The 22546-nt window shown below is 36.0% G+C and overlaps 2 protein-coding genes across 3 annotated transcripts in view; one reads left to right on the top strand and one right to left on the bottom strand.

The window, feature by feature from the left end:
- LOC306879489 (sodium/hydrogen exchanger 7-like) overlaps nucleotides 1–9924 on the bottom strand; it is a 36806-nt gene extending 26882 nt beyond the window's left edge. Inside the window, exons 1-3 of one of the 2 annotated variants that reach the window (XM_079432476.1) lie at nucleotides 9566–9924; nucleotides 2694–2896; nucleotides 1718–1795 (exon numbers count right to left, since the gene is read on the bottom strand). In XM_079432476.1, coding sequence (XP_079288602.1) covers nucleotides 1718–1795; nucleotides 2694–2896; nucleotides 9566–9854 — 570 coding nt within the window. In that variant the 5' untranslated portion in view covers nucleotides 9855–9924. The remainder of the gene's footprint in view (nucleotides 1–1717; nucleotides 1796–2693; nucleotides 2897–9565) is intronic. The other variant, XM_079432475.1, reaches the window with a different exon arrangement.
- Nucleotides 9925–12099: 2175 nt separating this feature from the next.
- LOC306879488 (protein XRP2-like) lies at nucleotides 12100–21059 on the top strand. Its single transcript, XM_079432474.1, has 5 exons — nucleotides 12100–12385; nucleotides 15526–16194; nucleotides 19199–19313; nucleotides 19419–19504; nucleotides 19619–21059. Exons 1-5 carry the CDS (start codon nucleotides 12209–12211, stop codon nucleotides 19700–19702), a joined length of 1131 nt encoding a protein of 376 aa, XP_079288600.1. The 5' UTR covers nucleotides 12100–12208; the 3' UTR covers nucleotides 19703–21059.
- The last annotated feature ends 1487 nt before the right edge of the window (nucleotides 21060–22546 follow it).

Raw genomic sequence — 22546 nt, 5'->3', positions numbered from 1 at the left:
TTTGCATATATTCAGGAAATGAAGCCATCAGCAAACTGAGAGAGAGAAGATCAGTAGTACTGGTAGGTAAATGAAACTCAGGAAGGTAAAGAAGAGGATCGGAGAACATGCACTGTTACACGAGTTCCTCAGAATAAATGGTATTAAGTCTGTTACATATTCCTATGCGTTTATCTAATCAGTATTTCCACATTTTTGTGCTGATTTTAAGGGGGAAAAGTCATTTTTTAAAAATACATCTCGGCAGAATGTATTTAATACTTTATTCTGTTAAATTGAACAGAGTATTACACTTATATATACAGAAGAAATCAAATAATTTTGGTAAAATAATAAATAAGTACACAAGGCTTTGTTGAATTTTATGAAAAACAGAAATTGCAATTCAGGGGAGTTTTTTGGGTGCAGATTTTGTGGTGCCTTTAAAGGGTAAAATAATTAGTTTGGCCAAAAATGAACATTATGTCATCATTTACTCACCCTCATGCTGTTTTCCCAAGATATTTTGAATGCTAACCAAACAGTTTTGGTTACCACTGTCTTCGATTGTATGGACCAAAAAAAAAAAAAAAAAACCTCTGAGACATTTCTCAGAATATTTTCTTTTATGCTCCACAGAAGAAAGTGTCATACATTTTTGGAGCAAATTGAAAGTGAGAAAATTATTAAATTTTCTTTTTTTGGTGAACCATCCCTTTAAGGCCTGTTCAATCCAAGACAAAAGCTTGGATTTTGAAAAAGTCTAATGTGGTAAAAAGAGAGGAAACAACGTAGCCTTGTGAGTCAAACACACAGCTGGTAGAAACCCGTTCCTCTCACTTCCTCAGGGCCTCCCTGTGCACACTCAGGACAATCTGAAATATCTGGAATCCAGGAATGATAAACATGATATCCACCTGATAAACACTGCAGTAAAATCAACCAAAAAGTGTATTGAGTAGATAATGTAGATTCTGTTCAGTGCAACTGGTGAAATTATGCATTGCAATCTACATAAGTAGTCACTGCTCTAAAAAACTACACGGCATGTCTTCAACTAAAAGCCCTTATTACATGGAAAGAGTTGACACTTCAGTTAATCTGACACAACTATTGTGTACTTTGGTGTCGAACAGCCGGCCAACAAAACAAAATATCTCTTTTTGGATGAACTATGACTTCAAAGAAGTGTAAAAACAATATGCAGAATAATAAGCAATGCCTCTATAGTCTGTACACTACTTCAATGTGTTTGCATTTTGCCGACAAAGTTTAATGCCAAAAAGCCTTGTAATTCTTCTAAAAATAGCCCAAGTAACACTGTAAGCCACTGAATTACACGTCATGAGGAACAATAACGCTAGTGAACACTAAAACCAAACTTGACTTTATAAATGATACCCAAAGGTCAGAATCTGACTTCCCATGTTAAATACACATTAACTTAACTATAACACAATTGGTGCCAGTGTAATATAAGTGAAGTTTGACCAGCTGTTAAGACACTCTTGATCATGAGTATGTGGTCTGCATCTCACTTCTCTTCTATGGTTAACCTTCCACTGAAGCAAAACGATGAGAAAACAGAGATCAGGCTGCATTAGACTAGATCATATCTCAAAATTTCATAATGTAACGTGGCAAAGAAGCACCTTTATGGATGAACGCTCTACTTAAGAAGCAAAATGAAAGCTGAAATTGAGTAAAGGTAAATCCCAGTTCTCCATATCACTCGTACCTTTTTGAGGCTGTATCCTGCGTGGAATATGATGGGAGGTAGCAGAATGTTGAAGAACACCTCTGGGTCAAAGGTCAACTGGAAGAAAAATATTTAATTGTTACAAACAAATGTTTGTAATAGACAAAACGTGTAAATCTCTTTAAATAAATGGTATTAATCTTGTTAAAGACCTCATGAATAGTATAAAATTGCAATTGCTAATCCTGTGTTGATGTATTTTCTACTGAAAAAGGAAGTTGTGGTGAGACATTGTTGGGGCTTGTCTTTTTTAGTTTAAACAAACATTAGGAAGATGTTGAGGTGTCAATGATAGGCTTTCAAATTACTAATGCTAATTTACAGTTTTTATCTTTGTTGTCCGTTTGCTGTTCACTGTTCAGATCAGTTGCAGAGGATATTTATCATTTAATTTCATAATTTATAACTTCTGAGTTTCTTTATGGTGTTAAACTTAAAGAGGATATTTTGAAGAACGTGACCAAATGTAACCAAAATGTTTTTGACCTCCATAGTATAGAAAAAATACTATGGAAGTCAATGGGGACCAGAGACTGTTAAGTTACCCACATTCTTCAAAAACATTATATTGTGTTCAACAAAAGACAGAAGCTCATACAGGTTTGTAACAACTTGAAGTAGCTTTTATTTTAATATTTTTATTTTTGAGTCATTTTTATATGCTGTTTGTGTATTTTTATTATTATTTTTAATATTTTTATTTAGCTTTCATTCATTTTCATTCCAGTTTAGTTTTATTCATTTTTCAAGTTTCAATTTAATATTAATATTTTATTTTATTTTATTTCAACTAACAAAAATAAATTTATTGGATTTAGTTTTAGATAACAACAACCCTGCTGAACAGGTGACAGAAATTAAAGCTCAAAATGAAATGTCTTCCTCTGACAAACCTCTGCTGCAGGTTTATCAGAAGCGTTTGTATGTGTGTGCAAGTATGCGGTTGCTGACATACCTTGCGCAACATGTCATTCTGCTCCACACTGTGGATTTCTCTAAGGTTGATCTCCCCCTTGAGTGTGTACTCAAATAACTTTCCGCTAATGTTGAGGAGCACCGTGCTGACAGGACCCTCCTGCAGGGTGCAACTCGGAGGAGTTTTATTATGGTAGCTGGTGGAGGGGATGCCATACCTCAAAATAACACCCACCAACAGACCTGTTCGACACAAAGAAGATAAACCACTCACATACTCATTCAATACATACATTTAGTTTGTAAAAAAGGAAACTTGTTTGGAAACAATCCATTTTTGCTGTGGCACAGAAATTACACTTTTTTCCTTAAAAGCACAGTATAAGCAGATTGGATTCTGTGTGATGACAGGGAGTAGAGATGAGAGCCTGCTGTGTCAAATCTGTTGGAGGGTATTTCCATACTAATGAAGCGCCAGAGGAATTCAACAGCACACACAGAATGGGCTACAGAAACAAGAACAGAGGCAAAAAAAACCCCACACAATCACACAACTTCCTGCTAAAATCAGGCAAATTACACAACTTTAAATCATTGCTAGGTCAACGGATTTCATAGGGAAAATCTGCAGATTTCTGTGGAGTCAAATACCCTAAAGATACATTTTTGCATATTTATTCTGGGAGTATGTGGACAGCAGCACATTTAACACATTTCACTTTATTCTGCAGAGTTTTTAACAGATATAGTACCCCTAAAGATACAATTTTTCTGACAGTGCATGGTACTCAAAAAGTAAAGCTAATAATTATTTGGCTTTGTTCACAGGCAGCAAAAATCTTAACGTCAGATTTAGCTAAAAGGAACAAAAAATATGGTACAAAGCAAGATTAAATTGGCCACAATTTCAATTAATTAACATCCAAGGATACACAGAATCAATTCTGTGCCCAAATCTCTAATCCAGATATTTTAGAAAATGCACTCTGCTGGTGGTACTGCCCCTCAAACAGTTCAAGGATACTAAAAACATTACTTTGCTGAACAATATAAGGAACAGGAACAAAACCCCTTTTATTTGGTCCAGAATATTGTGCCAAACCGTATACAAAGTAACTATATTCAGTTGTTTTTTTTCATGAAACTAAAGAATTTTTCAAACTAACTTTTTCACACTACTTTCAGAATTGCACCACTTCCTGTTACCCAAATATTTTATTTGGCTGTTCGCACTTATGAGAGGAAGAATTCACATGTCCAGTGCTAAATCATGCTACACCAGAGTTCACATGTCCGTTGCAAACCTGTGTAGACAACGAGAAATTCTGATCAAACATCATTCATCCTTATTCTTGTATATTTTGTCAAAAGTACAAAAAAATGTTTTGGTTAAAACTGCATCGATTTCTGACAACAACAATATTAATAATAAACACATTCTTGTAGTTTCACAATCATAAGTCACATCACATGGCATTAACAACTCAGGTGACTGAAAGGAGAAGAAATTAAAAATAGTGTAAGATGTAAGATGTTCGATTAATCATGTTTTCTTAAGAAAATCATCTCCTATTTCAGTGTAACAGCAAGCCTAATGTCTGCAGTGAAACTGAATTAGTTTGCACATAGGGGAGGGGCATTGAGTGAAGTGACATACGGCCAAGTATGGTGACCCATACTCGGAATTCGTGCTCTGCATTTAACCCATCCAACGTGCACACACACAGCAGTGAACACACACCCGGAGCAGTGGGCATTTATGCTGCGGCGCCCGGGGAGCAGTTGGGGGTTCGGTGCCTAGCTCAAGGGCACCTCAGTCGTGGTATTGAGGGTGGAGAGAGCGCTGGACATTCACTCCCCCCACCTACAATCCCGGCCCGGCCCGAGACTCAAACCCGCAACCTTTGGATTACGGTTCCGACTCTCTAACCATTAGGCCACGACTTCCCCTAATACAGCATGTGTGTGTGTGCCAATGTAACAACACACAAATCCTGAAAGCTACAGTGGCCATTGGCATGTAGACAAGCCAGAGTACGACTTCCAGAACTAAACTCAACATACGGAAGAGTTTACAACTGAAAGACAAAACGACACACATGCCTTGTGCAGCAAAGCTTACATGAGCATGTGCAGGGCATTAGTAATTGGGTTAGCATCACATTTAGAACCCGGCAAAGACAATGAGTGACCTCGGACATCTCCCGTCCAATCAGAATCCAGCTAATGCAGCTTAGTGTTTGTCTTCCCCTGCACTGTTGCATATGCAACAGCACACCAAACCAAAATACAATTACAACACATTATATGGTGCGTCTCTTGTTCTCCAGGAGGGATAGGAGAGCAGAAAGCCCCTGACAGCCCAGTCTGAATGCTGTAATATACAGTAGGAAATACAGATAGAAAGAAGACCAAACACACCCAAGTAGACACAACTAACGTTACCATCTGTCCAACCAGTGAGCAGGTGTCTCTGTTCTGAGAGCCAAAGCATGTCAACCTTGATTCAACATGGGAAAAATACTATTTTTAGTCAAATTACTATTTTTGAGAACTATTTTGTTCAGTGCAACAGCTGAAGTCAAATCTACTTTGCAATTCATCCTAAAGACGTGCAAGGAGTATAATGGGGCAGATTAATAGGAAGGAAGCTAGTGCATACTATCAAAGCTAATTACACACTAGAGAAAGCTCTGATGGAGCGTTTGATGGATAGGAATATAAAGATCACTTTTGAGGGTGTGGAAAGAGACAGACCAGTTTGAAATCAAGTTAAACAGTACAAATTGGGTTTAAAACACGACTTGGACCAGGCTGTCAAAAGTAATAACGTGTACTGAAAACTGAAATAATCTAATTCAGAAACAAGGGGGTTTAGAAGCATTTTTTCTGGAAAGAAAAACAAAAAACAAAACTGTAGTAGAAACAATAGCCTTGTCATACATGTACTGTTTCAAAAGAACGGAGCAGCAAATATTTTAAGGACAATTCCATTCAAACATTTGGATCTGGTAAGATTTTTTAAAGGGGTCATCGGATGCCCATTTTACACAATATGATTCTTTAGGGTCTTACTGAAAAGTCTATAACATACTTTGGTTAAAAGTTCTCAATGGTAACACTTTAGAATAGGGAACACTTATTAACTATTACTACGACTTTTCCCTCAATAAAGTCTTAATTTGCTGATTATTAACAGTTACTAATGTAGTTGTTAAGTTTAGGTATTGGGTAGGATTAGGAATGTAGAATAAGGTCATGTAGAATAAGGCATTAATATGTGCTTAATTACTACTAATAAATGGTTAATATTCTAGTAATATGCATACTATAAGCAACTAGTTAAGAGACCTTAAAATAAAGTGTTACCAAACACCTTCTTTAACCTGTCAAAATCCGCTCTGTTTTTAGCACGCTGTTCTAATTCATGTTGCTTTAAATCTTAGGGATCTCTGCTGACTCCGCCCCTCTCTTCCATGGAGTGACGAGCAGACCATAGATATCTCTAGATTCCATATTCGACCGCTCCAGATACGTTGACGCGTCAGCCATCTCGCATTCACCATAATAAATGAATATTCAAAGATATACACGCTTATAACTTTTGTATAAAAAAAGCTGTTGTAGACGCACACAGTCAATGTGCTCAAAGATTCGCAGACCGTTCCAAAAATAGCAGATGGCTTACATATTGCGGCCCATAGAAACAGTCCATAATGACGCATCTAGGTATATATATCAATGGAGCATACTAAACTTCAGCCGCAAAACTGGCTAACTAGCACATTATTAGGAAAGGCGATTTGCAAAGATTCATGAAAACCCTTATACTCACTTCTTCTGTAGATAAAGCTGGATCACAAATGATTTGCGCAAACATAGACACATTTAGGCAGATCGGGATCGGCGCATTCACTTCAAAATGAAAGTAATGTTAATCCTCTGCCTCTTCAGCAGCTCAGATGTAGGGAGTAAATTACTACGTTCACATGCGCATCACTTAATCGCATTTTGATGTTTACATGTCAAGAGCAAAGCTCTTACTCCCGTTTACATGCAATTCTCATTCTTATTACTCGCTAAGAACTGTGCTAATTATTTTAGTCCCATTATTCACATATCCCACTGGACAGCACAAATGATGGATTTTATTTTAATTTATTTACGTCTAATGCAAAATGATTTTGTATGGCTGTATTCCACGCTTTTTCGACACCATAGAAATGTGATGGAATTTATTTGCCTATACGCTGCCGTTGCGTTCTCCTCGCCGTTTCTGGATGAGGGTAAGGAACAGAGATTGCTGGCAGCTAGCTGTGTTTTCCCCAGAATGTGATGCTTTCTTCCCCCGCCATCATTTCTTATGCTGCATTCACGTGCTATCGGAATTATCGTAAATATGAGACTCGATGACTGCTGTGCTCATTATTACATCCAACAACAAAACACCTCAATCGCTTAATCGGAGACATCGTGTCTTCCCCTGCACTGGAGGCAGACAGCTCTCAGCTCACTCAGGGTGGGTCTAAGGTAAGACGGCCTTGTCAATCAACTATCGTAGGAGCGGTCTGTACAGAACTACGTCATTCTGACAGGGCTCTCAGAACAGCCTGATTTGAGAAAGAGGATTTAAAAAACAAAACACTGGGTGGATTTGTTATCATTATAGGATGGATGTGTACACACACTTCCAACAAACATTTATGTTCAAACAACTTGAAAAGTGAATTTTGCATCCGATGACCCCTTTAACGCTTTTGAATTAAAGGTGTCTTATGCTAGAAATACTGTTAAGTATTATTAATTTTTTTTTTTAAAAAGCTTCTGTTTTAATATGCTTTAAATGTCATTTATTCCTCTGATGGCAAAGCTGAACTGTCAACAGCCATTATTCCAGTCTTCAGTGTCACATGATCCTTCAGAAATCATTTTAATATGCTGATTTGGTTCTCAAGAAACTTTTCTTTTTATTTGCAATGTTGAAAACAGGTGTGCAGTTTAATATTTTTGAGGAAATCATGATTTTCATGATTCTTTTTCGAAAATCAAGTTCGAAAAACGAGCAGCATTAATCTAAAATATAAGTAATTTGTAACATTTTAGATGTCTTCACTGTCATATCAATTTAATGTGTCCCTGCTGAATAAAAGTATTAATTTCTTTAAAAATAATCATACTGACTCCAAACTGTTAAATGGTAGTGTATTTAAACTCTGTTTAAACTTCACACAGAGCACCAAACACTGTCTTTAGTATAAAATCCCCTATTATTAATTCCACAGTGAGAATCCTGCTAAATGAATTGGAAGTCCCCAAGAATTTTGTTGAACTGTTGTAAATGCTGTTATGTAATAGCAAAAGTAAGCTTGCTGAATGTGGCTCTTCACCAACATTGCATTTTAAACCATACCTGCTGCTCAATATGTCAAACAGGTATGTGCTCAGTCACAAATGGTCAACAATTTAGATGCATGAACATGGTGATGCCCGTCATATTAAGCTAATCAATATTTACTGAAACGGTGTGAAACCAAATAGCAGCTAGCTTTTCCTCGTGTCCAAGCAATGCTTTTGAACTTCAGAGCAACCACTGATGAGAGAGCTCTCATTTTCTCTGAAGACATGACACATGTGAAGACACAGATGTTTGCTGACTTTGGTGAAGGCCTTTGATTTTTCACACTTAATGAATTAGTACATCAAAAAATAAGATTGTGTCATCATTTAATCGCCTTCATATTATTCCAAACCCATATGTTCTCTCTTCTGTGTAACACAAAAGACATTTTGATGAATTTCATCGCTCTTTTTGTCCATGGAATTACAATGAATGGGGCGTAAAAGCTTTTTAAAAAATGCCATAAAAGTATCATAAAAATAATTGTCATAAGTGATGCAATGATAACCTTTCCTTCCAACAATCTGTTAAACAGTGCAACTAGATTTTGTGTACTAGATAAACCAATTGAAGATTCAAAAGAGCAATTTATGATTCAGATTCAAAAGTGCAGTGATCACTCACTCTCTCATGAACACTAGGGCCGATGTCAATGTTTTCAGGGAATAATGACTTAAATTTCAAACCAAGATTTCACATGACTTCAAAAGACCTGGAAAATGGTGAACAACTCAACATCTTTATAATGCTTTAGTGGGCTTTTTTTTTTTTTTAAAAAAGCTTACATTTTGCCATTAATTGCAAGTGCATTTAGAAAGCAACTAGTATAATTCAAAATGTTGTGTTCCACAGCAGAAAAAAAATGTTTGAAGCAACATGAGTGAGATAAAATGCAAATTTTTGGTGAACTATTCCTTTAAAGTAGAGCTTATAAACGGTTTGAGGAGGACTCTTGACACAGAAGACATAACATCATGTTACTGTAGTAGACTGACCCACCCTGAAATACAAAAGCTGTCACACTATTCAAAGCTAGCATGAGGAACTCAACAGGAGGAAAAACACAGAAACAAAATAAGAAACGAAACCCCAGTGTCTGAGTGCATGATTGGCTGAGTAATGGTGTAAAATTTCACACAAATAAAGGACATCGTGCAATATCAAAACTGTGGGTTGCATATGGGCTAATACACGTGTCAGCTGCATCCAAGAACATCAATCTATAAACAGCACACTGAAATACAATGACATTCGCTGCACAAGGTTTGCATTAGCACTCGTTCAAGCTAGCAGGCTACACGGTCTCATTCATATGAGGCTTAGCTAAGGTTTTACATGCTGTGTCTCAATACCTAATGAGCTGCCTATCTAGACATATAATGCGCAAAAACACGCAACTAATAATGATTCAGCACTGATGACTCGATATCGGGCCAAAAATGCGGCCGTTCAATCGGTTTTGAGACAGACGATGCCGAACGCATTTCGCAATGTTAAAAAGACTCATTTCTTACCGTATATCATAGCCAGTCCTGTTTCGTGCAGGAAGCGCACTCTTCTGTGTTTGAAGAGCCATATTGTGAGGATAGTGAGTGTCAAAAGCAAAATGAATGTGAGTAAATTAACGCTGTCCTGCCTGTGACTTTCCTCTGCCTCTTTCTCCGTGGTAAGTTCCTCCATGCCGCCGTCATCTGCTCTTATCCACCAACATTGGCTTAAAATTAACGTTAAAATAGGAAACATTGAGCTGTGTCCTGCTAATGCATATAATGTCCATGGCTTTGGTGCTGTGGCCGCCTCCATGGTGCAGGATGCTGGTGGCGGGCTTCCTCACTCACTGCTTCAGCTGCGTCAGGTAATGAGAGGTATCAGTGCAGACAGCGGCTCAAGCTCTTAAAGAGACACGCACACCAATACTCCACTCTCACTCTGTTACTAGTACATTCCATGGATATTATACAAAACAAGGCTTGAACCGCTTGAATTAAGTGTTTTTAAAACAATTCAACAAATGAGCGGTGAAGGAGGTGCTTAATCTATAGAAAATGTTGATTTTATACCTCATGAGGTCAAAATGTATGAGCTGTCAGTCAGTATATGTGCTATAGTCTGGTTTGTAGTTATTGACACTTAAAATTAATTAAATATTTGTTTGTTTTCTGGGCTGAAGTTTGTGGACAGGCAATTTTAAGAGGTGATATAGATATCTGATGTGTTTAAATTTCAATGGGATACAAACATTTGAAGCAAAGTAGTTTTCTTTTTCTAAATCAAAGAAAATTGAGTTGTTTTGAAAAATGTGAAACCCTACAGTTTTACTGACCTCCAAAGGTCTAGCTGTCATGTTGATGGAAACAAACAGGAATTTAAGATTTCCTTTTTGCTCTTCTGCATACTATCACACTTCCTTTGCTATATGAGAAATGGAAATTCTGATAAGGACATGTTTAAATGTTTAATCTTTGTAGTATAGTAATGTCTATAGAACCCAAAAACAATCATATGTTTTAGATTCAATAGTCATTTACACTTGTGCAAGTGTTGGTCAGTTTAGAAAAAGTTTCCAGAATTTTGTCACAGTGCTTTAGACAGCATCTTCCTGAAAAACAATTATTATTTCTAAAGTCTGCATATTAATATTATTATGTATTATCAAATGCTATTTATTTAATTAACAGTAATTATAAATTGTTATCAGTTGACATGTTCCATCACACAGATGAGTTCATGTCTGCAGTTTACCAAAGAACATGTATGTTGCTTGTTACATAACAGTTGAACAGCCAAGTGCAATACTAATGTGCTTGCTTTGTATGTCATATGTAGGCCTATATTTAATAATAAAAAAAATATGTGTAAGTGATGAGGCACACACCATAAAGCCCAAATGACTTTTTATGTTATTCATTTAAGTGAGATTGAAAATTTGCTCTGTCAAACCACATTTCATTGTTTTACATAAAAGCTTTTAAATAAAATCTTTAAGTCGTGACGTATTGTCAAGTATGGTGACCCATACTCGAAATTGGTGCTCTGCCTTTAACCCATCCAAGTGCACACACACAGCAGTGAATAGTGAACAAATGCACACACACACCGTGAACACACACCCGGAGCAGTAGGCAGCCATGCTGCGGCGCCCGGGGAGCAATTGGGGGTTCGGTGCCTTGCTCAAGGGCACCTCAGTCGTGGTATTAAGGGTGGAGAGAGCGCTGTACATTCACTCCCCCCACCTACAATCCCTGCCGGCCGGGGACTCGAACCCGCAACCTTTCGATTACGAGTCCGACTCTCTAACCATTAGGCCACGACTTTAAATTTTCTTGGCTAACACATAAGCGAGTAACTGAAATCTGTAGGCTACTTCTTCCACATACATTTTATTTTCCCAGAAATATTATTTGTTTGAAATGAGTGCTAATTAGCCTATATAATGTACAATTCCTCAATGGAAATTATATAAAACACAAACACACACACTCAAAAACATTTGGCCTCTTACTGCATTTCTGGACAATTCACTCAACGAGCTGCAATGTTACCTTTCGGGTTTAAAAAAACAAAAGAAAGAAAAGCACCTAAACATCATAGCAATACCTTAAAATATTTAGAATGTATGTACTTGAGTGTTATTTATTTAGAAGCACAAACTGGTTGTCAAAAGGTTGTCATTAAGTTGTATTTGTTTGTTTTTTGCATTTTTCATTTTTTAAAAGGTTGCCAGTAAGAGCAAAACAAAAAGAGGGGCATCTTACACCAATAATGGGGCATGATGATGATACACACATATGCATGTATACAAAAATACAAACAGTGTAATCCGAGTGCACAAATATTATAATTCACATGCCAAAATGAGTTTACACAACGCACGAACAAAATGCTTTATTTGCAAATGGCAGGGGTCAAATATTAGGAACATCCCCCACCCCCTACTTCGATTGGCTCAGCTTTGATTCGCTGTTGCCTAGTAACGCGATGCGCTGTAGTGATTGGCTGACTCGAGGGTCAAGGAAACGGGAAGCGCACAGGTTGCGTGTTCTTGATTACTCTCTGGGGAGGGCGAGAGAGAAGCAGCGCTACTGCGGCTAATCGAGAGTATTTCAGAAACGCGTGGCATTTACAACAGGAGGGGCGCGCTGACATATCGTCCATAAATGGGGTGCTTCTTCTCTAAAAAATCGAGGAGAAAATCTCCTAAAAAAGACTCTGCTTTGCCCGATGGGGACGAGAGCGCTACGGGCAATGACCTCCCAGAAACCAACAACACTGCGCTGGGCAGCAACAGCAACCAGGAGGCTCCCAAGCAATACAGCTGGGACAAACGAGAAAAGGTACGACGCTGCATTATAACCCGTTTTTGTGCACTAGACTGTACTACACATTATATTATGTTGCATAATTGCTTTAGGAATGATACACTTCAACCAGAGTCCGTCAGAAATAGCTATTGTTATGTGCGTTAGCTCAATTCATATTAAGCCCATTTTATGCAGTTCACATCACGCTAGCGAAGGGTTTGGCCCCTATTGTGCAGTGTTTCTCAGTGTTTTCCTCTGCTGCTTTCGACTCACCATCGATACGAGGGTCTCTCGGCTGTTATAGGTTTTCAAATGCTATGGTAAATTATAGATAGAGCTTATTATCGGCTTAAAATCAAGGCACGTAACTTGTTTGCCTGGTGCTTGGACAGATAACGCTGTGTTAAGGATTAGCACATAAGTAGTTTCGCCATCAACATGTATGACACTGTATCAGAGGGAGGAAGAGAGTGAGTAATAAGGGTGGGAGTGTCTGTCTGCCCCTCCGACCGCAACCCCATTACAAATCTTAAAGAGCATTTAAGTGTCCGGAAGTATAAATATTTTGTGTTTAAATATTGCCCTGATCGATGCTTTCAAGTGCAGATTGAAAGGCAATGAATTCACGAGACAAGTAACTCCAACAGTTTGTCAGTTTGAGTTTTGTCTAATGGTCTGTCAAAGGCAGTGTCTGATCTAATAGATTAGACAAGTAGTTCTCAACCGGCAGGGGTCAAGGCCCACTAGAGGGCCCCAGGAAACTTCCAATTGGCCCCACAAGATCATTTTTAAAACATTTTTATATGTGACCCTGGACCACAAAAGCAGTCATAAGAAGCACAGGAATATTGGTAACAATAGCCAACAATACATTGTATGGGTCAAAATTATACATTTTTCTTTTATGCCAGAAATCATTAGGATATTAAGTAAAGATCATGCTCCATGAAGATATTTTGAAATATGTAGTAATATGCATTGCTTGAGAACTTCATTTGGACAACTTTAAAGGCAATTTTTTTCAATATTTTGAATTTATTTATATATATATATATATATATATATATATATATATATATATATATATATATATATATATATATATTAGTGCTGTCAAACGATTAATCGCATCTAAAAAAGTTTTTGTTTACATAATATATGTGTATACTGTGTATATTTATTATGTATATAAATATGCACACATGCATGTATATATCTAAGAAAAATTTTATATTTTTATATTTAATATTTGTGTGTGTATATATATATATATATATATATATATATATATATATATATATATATATATATATATAAAATAAAAGTATATAAATATATACATTTAAATACATGTAAATATTTTCAAAATATATACTGTATGAGTGTGTATTTATATATACATAATAAATATACACAGTACACATACATGTAAACAAAAACTTTTATTTTGGATGCGATTAATCGTGATCAATTATTTGACAGCACTAATATATATATATATATATATATATATATGAGTATGTATAAATATCAGTTTCAAAAAATTTACCCTTATGAGTGGTTTTGTGGTCCAGGGTCACATGTAGTATTTATATAAAACTACTCAAAATTGATAGCTCTGTTCAGTTTTTAGTCCTAAAACCTGACTGGTAATTAGTATTTTCAAACAATGAGTTCCTTGGGGAGTTTTCCATAACTGTTTTAGGTCTGTGGTTAAATTTTGGCTTGAAGTGAAAATTCACCATATGTTTTCTAAAACATATTTTATTAGAAGATTTTATTAGATTTTATTAGAATGACAGGCGATGCATAGAACAAGCCTCCTGCTTTACATTTTTGTACAATCCTCTACTCTCTAATATGTCACAATACAGTGGAAAAGATTTGTTGCTACTTCCATTTCATCACATTACTTAAATTCTGTAAACTCAAGAGTTCTTTTTTGTAAGGGAGTTGCTGTGTAATTGTTAGAGTGTTAGGTGGTTACATACTGACCCAAGTCAAAAGAGCTCTTGATGTCTGTAATAGTCTGTCCCCAGATATAGAACAGGTGCCGCCTTCAGTTTAAATCTATGTTGTTGTTTCCATTTTGTTTTATCTTCTGCCTGATTATTTAAATTTATTTGCAACATGCTGCATGATTTGAGAGATAATTTGTGTCTCAAACAATGCAGAATGAGTTTCCTGTTGAAATGTAACCTTGTAAAGCCTGACATATAAAATAATATATATATGAAAATATGGAGCTCAAGGAGGAGGGGGAAAAGCATTTTATTTGGAAGCCCAAACTAGCAAAATTATGAAATTAGGTGCAGATGTTATTTATGTGGCCAAAACGTAAGATTAAATGTTGATAGCTTGTAATGGAAATCAACAAGAATTTTACAAGATAACAGAATACTTACATGAAATGCATATAAATATTAGTTGTCACTCTATCTCCCAATAATGTCTTAGTAAGATTATTTTTAAATGGTTAGATTTATGTTCAGAGCTCTTTAGTTTTAATTTTAGTGGGCATATAATATAATGCAACATAAAATGCAATGCAATACAATGATGATTGTGAGATAAACAAAATGTTCCTCACAAGCTTGTTTTAAGTTTTTCTAAATTTGATGTATTGATAATCAAGTGAACAAAGTTGCTGCAGTCCCTTATGTTCATCTTGAAATATTAATAACAATACAAAAGCTATTCTCGTGTTTCATTATAAAAATCATTAAAAATGTTAAAGCAAAAAGACATATGTACCTGAATTTAAGAATATTACTAAACAATTATATATTTTACTTGCTAAAAAGTGTGAAATATCAATCAGAGGGCAGAATGCATGTTGAATATTGTGTACAACAGAGTTTTTTAGCAAAGTTTTGATCATGCTGATAATTTAGAGGCCTTCGAAATGATTGTAACAAATATGATACAGTAGGCTTTATGGTGTTAATAATATAAGGTTTGTTGTAAAGTATAGTTAACTACAACAGAATTAGCTTCCTTTTTTTTTTTTTTGACAAAAGCATAATGTCTCTAACTAATAAACACATATTTTGAGGGAGGAAACGTCCTTTTACAAGAGTGTGAGGGGAACCAGAGAGCAAAGATAGCTGATAATGGTTTTATTGCGTTTAGAAGTTCTCCATTTATTAACATGTTTGCACATTTGTTTGCAGGTTGACCCAAAAGACTTCATGCTGACAGGCCTCAAGAATGAGACATTGGGCCGGTTGCCAGGCAAACTTAATGGCCAGCAGTTTGTCATTCAGGATTGTGAGAACTGTAACATCTACGTATTCGACCATTCGGCAACTATTACCATTGACGACTGCGTGAACTGCCGCATTATGCTAGGTCCGGTCAAAGGCAGCGTGTTCTTCAGAGACTGCAAAGATATCAAGTGTGTGGTGGCCTGCCAGCAGTTCCGCACCAGAGACTGCAAGAAAATGGATGTCTTTTTGTGCTGCGCCACCCAACCCATCATTGAGTCTTCAACAGGCATGAAGTTTGGCTGCTACCAGTACTACTACCCCGAGCTGGCTTTCCACTTTAAAGATGCAGGCCTCAGCATCTTTAACAACAACTGGAGCAATATTCATGACTTCACACCTGTCTCTGGAGAAACCAATTGGAGTCTCCTACCAGAAGATGTTGTTGTCCTGGAGTGTGTGCCTCTACCAGATCCCGAGTCAGAATTCAAGTCTGTGAGAATCTCTACTGAAGCAAGTCGGAGCATAGTGCCCCTGACCAAAGGAGGGCGCCGTACTGAGAGCGAAGAGTCCTGCCTGTTTGTCTTTTTCGCTGGAGACTACACCACTGCTAACGCACGCAAGCTTATTGATGAGGTTAGAACTCGTTTGATTGAGTTGATGTTGTAGAATTGTCATTCATGGTTGCGACAATGGGCGATCCAGAAACTGACATCATGTGTAGCATATTTGTTCATCTCTGAAACTTATTTGTGTTACAAGCTTGAGGTTTCTCAACCAGGAAAGTCATTCAGAATGAGTCAACATTTCCTAATGTGGCATTTCTAAAGAAAAGCTGTGTGTTTATTACTCAGTTTGGCGTCTAATTGAAAAGCGTTGTTCACAGCAAGTTTTTCATGTTAATTGGGAAATGAAATCAACTTTCTTCAGTCACTCCACCTATATAAATAGAAAAGGGGATGTATACTATTTCCCACTTCACTTAAATTTGTAACTTTGTAAATTTGTATTTTTTCCACTATGATTAACATTTTGACTCAAAAAAAAGGCTCTATATCAGTTCTAGTGCACTTTCTTGCAGAAATTAAGGAAGTGACTAACTGTCTGAAAATATCTTTGTTTGTGGGCACCTTTATTGTTTGTTCTATTATTTTGTTACCAAAAGCAGGATGGGCTAAACGGAAAAGGCTCTGCTGCATTGTTGTAAGGGTCTGATTTGACAATTCACAGTATAATAGCTTCAGCCATAGTTAACAAATCCAATTCAAATTAATTTGCTATGTGGCTTCTTGCCATGAATCCTAATGTTATAAATATGAAACACGTTTATGCAGAATGCAAGAAAAATTATAATTATTGTGTACCTGAAAGAACCACTGATTGTGTTCATTCCTGCATTTTGTTTAGAACCCATTATTAAAAACATTTACATCCATGAAATATTATATTGTAAAATCATTTTACAATGGTAAAACAGGAAACAATAATATCATAGTACATCATTCACATTAACACAACAATGTGCAATAAAAAGAAATGTTGATTTCATGTGGCTTTAAACTACAGCAATATATTTTACCTAAACTATCCTTGACATCTGGTACTAGGTCTCAGATTTGATCATCCTCATCTAAAAATTGTTATAATCTACACATTAGTTCTTGTCTGTTTTTCAGACTATATCTCACTCTGATTTGCTGGCTGTGATTTCTAATATGAAACGAGCCACTTGTTCTCTTGATACTATTCCTGCTATCCTATTTATGGAGGTATTGATGATGTTTTAGTGTACTTTCCATTATAAATGCCTCTCTGCATAGCAGCACTGTTCCATCCTGTTTAAAACATGCTGTGGTTCACCCCTTGCTAAAAAAAATAGATTCTTCTGAACTTCACAACTATAGACCCATTTCTAAGTTGCCCTTTTTGCTGAAAGTTCTGGAAAAAGTGGTTTTAAACCAACTTACACCGTATTTAATTTCTTACAACATCTTGGATCCTTTTCAGTCTGCTTTTAAGGCTAAGCACAGTACTGAGTCTGCTCATTTAAGAGTGTCAAATGACATCTTGTTATCAGTTGACTCTGGAAACTGTGCAGTCCTTGTTCTGTTGGATTTAAGCGCAGCCTTTGACACTGTGGATCATTGCATTCTGTATAAAAGATTAAATCACAAGGTAGGCATCTGTGATGCTGCCTTAGACTGATTTAAGTCTTATCTTTCAAATAGGATTATATCTGCAGAAATTGGAGAATTTTCATCATCCCCTGTGCCAATCACCTGTGGGGTGCCACAGGGTTCGATTCTGGGTCCAGTTTTATTTTTCCCTTTACATGCTTCCACTGCGCTTGATCTTTGAGCGTCATAAGATCTCCTATCACATTTATGCAGATGATACCCAGCTGATTCTGGTAGTGATTCTGTTTTTTCTCTGCTAGCATGTCTGAAGGATATTAAAGAATGGATTGATGAAAATTTTCTTCAGTTGAATGAAAATAAGACAGAGGTTATCCTGTTTGGCTCCAAACCACAGATTAACAAATACAGTGTTTTCTTGGGGCATCTTCAGTCAAACAATCACTCCTATGTTAAAAATCTGGGGGTCATCTTTGATTCCGATCTGAAGTTTGACAAACAAATAAATTCAGTTGTCAGGGCCAGCTTTTTCCAGCTAAAGCGACTTTGAAAGTTAAAGCCCCTTCTTAATTTAGGGATTTGCCTTGTATGCTGGAATCAGTCAGTCATCACTCTCACAATTACAGATAGTCCAAAATGCTGCAGCTCGTTTCCTGACTGGGACCAAAAAGAGGGAACATATTTCACCTATACAGGCCTCTCTCTATTGGCTCCCTGTGAAACAAAGAATTGATTTTAAGGTTTCAATTGACATGTTTAAAGCTCTACATGGATTTGACCCTATTTATATATCAGAAATTTTAAGTTTTTATTCTCCTCAGAGATCACTTAGATCTTCGGTCCAGCTGTTATTAAATGTCCCGAAATCTCGTTTGAAAACAAAAGGAGACCGGCCTTTTTCTGTCTATGCTCCAAAACTTTGGAACACACTACCCTTAACTATTAGAGCTTCTCCTACATTAAGCATCTTTAAAGCATCGATTAAAAACCTACCTTTTGTTCTCAGGCTTACTCATAACTTGATTTTATTTTGTATGCATCTCTTAAATGCTAGGGGTTGTAGTTCTTGGGATGTAGCAGGTTATGACTAATTTGACCATTATAATTTTTTGTTTTTATTATTCTTTTAAGTTATGGGATTAAATACTTGTTGGTTCTGTTTTATTATGTGTGTATTTTGCTCTGCTTGTAAAGCACTTTGGTCAACATTCGTGTTGTTTTAAGGTGCTATATAAATAAATTTTGACCTTGATCTCTGCAAAATATGGATTTGTTAAAGCGAATTTGTGAGGAAGTGACAAACAGACAAAGTATCATGGGTTTCACTTTTTTGTTACTTTTGTTAGAAATCAATCACTTTATAGTGATGATCATTTAGTTTTATTTTTATGGTTCTCAATTTTAAAAACACATAAATTCCAGTCTGTTCACCAGTGCATAACCAAGCTGATTTGCAAAAACCTTTAATTTTGTGAAATAAATTTTTTGTATCCACCTAAATGCAGACGACCACCAAAGGCTTTGTCCTCATTCAGACCAAAGAGGTTTCCATGCGCCCTGAGGATGTGAACAGAGTGTTCCAGAATAACGCAGAAAACCTCACTGAGTGGATCACCAAAGGTGCCGTCATGCATTCTGTTATACCAAATAAGAACATGTACAGCCTCTTGTAAAAAGTTGCAAATATTTATGTCTCTTATAACACACTGATCCGTGTTCCTGCAGGTCCAGTGGTAGCTCTCGAGCTGAATGGAGATGGTGTGGTGGAGGCGTGTCGATCCATTGCCAGTGAAGTGTTCAATGGGACTAAGGTCAATATAAGATGAAGCTATTACTCAAGCTATTATTGATTTCTGAAGTCTATCTATTGAGGATTTGCTCTGATCATCTAACGCTTCTCATGCTATATTCTGCTTTTCCTGCAGCTGTTTGTTTCTGAGAGCACAAATACGTCCTCGCATGATGTCGATAACTTTTTCAACTTTGCTGACATGCAGATGGGACTGTGAAACTGGCGCAGAGGAGCACCTCAAATTAATGTGGGTTTATATTTGTATGGTTTTGTCAATTTTGTCATTTCAGTGAATTGGAATTACATATACAAAGCCACTGATATCTCAACACTTTTAGGGGTTTATAACCACTATTTTAACAGACAGATTTGCTCTGTGATCTAAAAATGTTACATTTTCATGCCAATGAAACGGGCATATAGTCAGTTAGGTTGTTTGGAACCAATCATGAAGGCAAGTGCCTTTAGATAGAGAACAAAATCAATAACTGGAACTTTAGTCTAATCAAACATTGCTGTAGACAATTTATCACTTATGCTGAAAATAATGAATTTGAGATTTATTGAATTGTTTTTTTCCCTAAATGTATAGCTTGAAATTGTTTTATTCTCCTTTGCTTGTATACACGATTTCATTACATATTGTATAGTCATTTACTTTGTGTATAATAGATGGCTGTAAAAAATATTTGTCAAAAGCCAGAAAACATGAATTGTTGAGTCAGGTTTTTTATATTTAACAGAAATATATTTACTCTTATAGCCATGTGTTTAATTTTTTTCTTGTTAGCATGGCTTTTGACTTGTCTCCAAATTGTATTTTCTATGTTTTTTCTGTATTTTTTTATTGTAAACAATAGCATTAGTCATCCATATAAGTTAAGGTAACACTGTTCTAATAAGAATATAAAAAGTTCCATCTGATATGTTGAATGTACTACTAAAAGGACCTTTAGTTGTCTCTTCTACACTGCTCTATTTTTGTAGGAACGTTTTAGTGAGCACAACTTGCCTGTGACCAAAAATGTTTGTACATTTGAGAGAATCACAGTGTACTTTTTTTTTCTTTTTCTAAATGGCTCTTATTTGTACGAGACAATTTTATAGAGTTGAATATAAGCTGTGATTTGTCAATACATTCATTTTATTCAAAAGTTATGCATCATCTCTTTTTATCTGCAAATAGACACAAAGATAGACTTCATCTTACTACACTAATGTATTAAGACGATTATCAACTGGTACGTACGTACATAGTGTTACATAATGTCAGAAACATGACAGCAGTTTGAAGGCCAACCTGGAAGGCTAATTTGGCTTGGTTATTTAGTGAGGATTACTTGGACTTTCCTGTTTTGTTGCTAAGTAAGAACTGTAGAGTGGTTGTCTGATTTGTTAAGTTCAAAAACTCATCCCTGAAGAAGTTGGAATTCTTGCAAGTAAAATTTATGTTTGTCATCTGACCCTTGTCACAGACCTTATTTTATTAAGTACAATGAATGCACAAATTAATAAATAAACATGATACTTTAGGGGATTCTTTGATTTAATAAAAAAAAATCAAAAGAACAGCATTCATTTTTTTTTTCAATGTAAAATTTTTTACTATCAATTTTAATGTATATATACACTCACCTAAAGGATTATTAGGAACACCATACTAATTCTGTGTTTGACCCCCTTTCGCCTTCAGAACTGCCTTAATTCTACGTGGCATTGATTCAACAAGGTGCTGAAAGCATTCTTTAGAAATGTTGGCCCATATTGATAGGATAGCATCTTGCAGTTGATGGAGATTTGTGGGATGCACATCCAGGGCACGAAGCTCCCGTTCCACCACATCCCAAAGATGCTCTATTGGGTTGAGATCTGGTGACTGTGGGGGCCATTTTAGTACAGTGAACTCATTGTCATGTTCAAGAAACCAATTTGAAATGATTCGAGCTTTGTGACATGGTGCATTATCCTGCTGGAAGTAGCCATCAGAGGATGGGTACATGGTGGTCATAAAGGGATGGACATGGTCAGAAACAATGCTCAGGTAGGCCGTGGCATTTAAACGATGCCCAATTGGCACTAAGGGGCCTAAAGTGTGCCAAGAAAACATCCCCCACACCATTACACCACCACCACCAGCCTGCACAGTGGTAATAAGGCATGATGGATCCATGTTCTCATTCTGTTCACGCCAAATTCTAAATTTAATTCTAAAATTAATTGTTTTTTGTAAGCAAATTATATAATATCCAAGGTACACATTTCTAGTAATTGTGCAGTTAATTCTCATATTGTATTTTCAGAAAGTTTTGGAATATTTGGCAAAAAGTTGACCATACTGATTTCAAAGTTAAGGATTCGTTATTTTGAATATACGTTGAATCAAAAACTCATAACATCTTAGTTGAATCATAACATTAATTGATGTTAATTGATCATTTAATATTCTTTATTTTTGACAAAACATCCCATGTTTCGGTAATGACTGCACATTTTCAGTAATGACAGTAATGCTTTGGTAATGACCACATCACATTACAGAATTTTAACATACTAAAACATACTAAAATACAAAAAAAATTATGTAAGTGTAGTAAAATTTTGCTTATTTTCCTCAAATTTGGAGACTGTGTGTTCCGTTTTATCACAACCGAAACAATGATGACATGTTTCAGTCGTAACTGTTTCGGTAGTAACAATTTAATGGGAAAACATACAAAAACAAAAAAAAACAAAGATGTCACTACCGAAACATTTGGTGGAGTTCCGGTAGTGACATCTTTGGTTTTTTTGTGATTAATTTGAGATGCTTTTGAACCTAGCTCAAATATGCTAATTAATACATGGTTAACTACACAGTTCTGAACACTGATACACATATAAAAACAAAATTATGGAATAATATATAATATTATGGTATAATAATACAAAAAAGTGTGCTTAATTGCAGAAAAAAGGTGCTCGATAGTGATGTTACGTAAAGTTACACACAGATTTTTCATATTTTGAACACATTTATCTCAAAATGACGGACCTATCTACTCACCATGTAGCTATGAGAAAG

Source organism: Barbus barbus (assembly GCF_936440315.1).
Source record: "Barbus barbus genome assembly, chromosome: 13".
NCBI classification, from domain to species: domain Eukaryota; kingdom Metazoa; phylum Chordata; class Actinopteri; order Cypriniformes; family Cyprinidae; genus Barbus; species Barbus barbus.
Note: the sequence above shows the minus strand (reverse complement) of the source record. Positions and strands in the feature narration are given on the sequence as shown.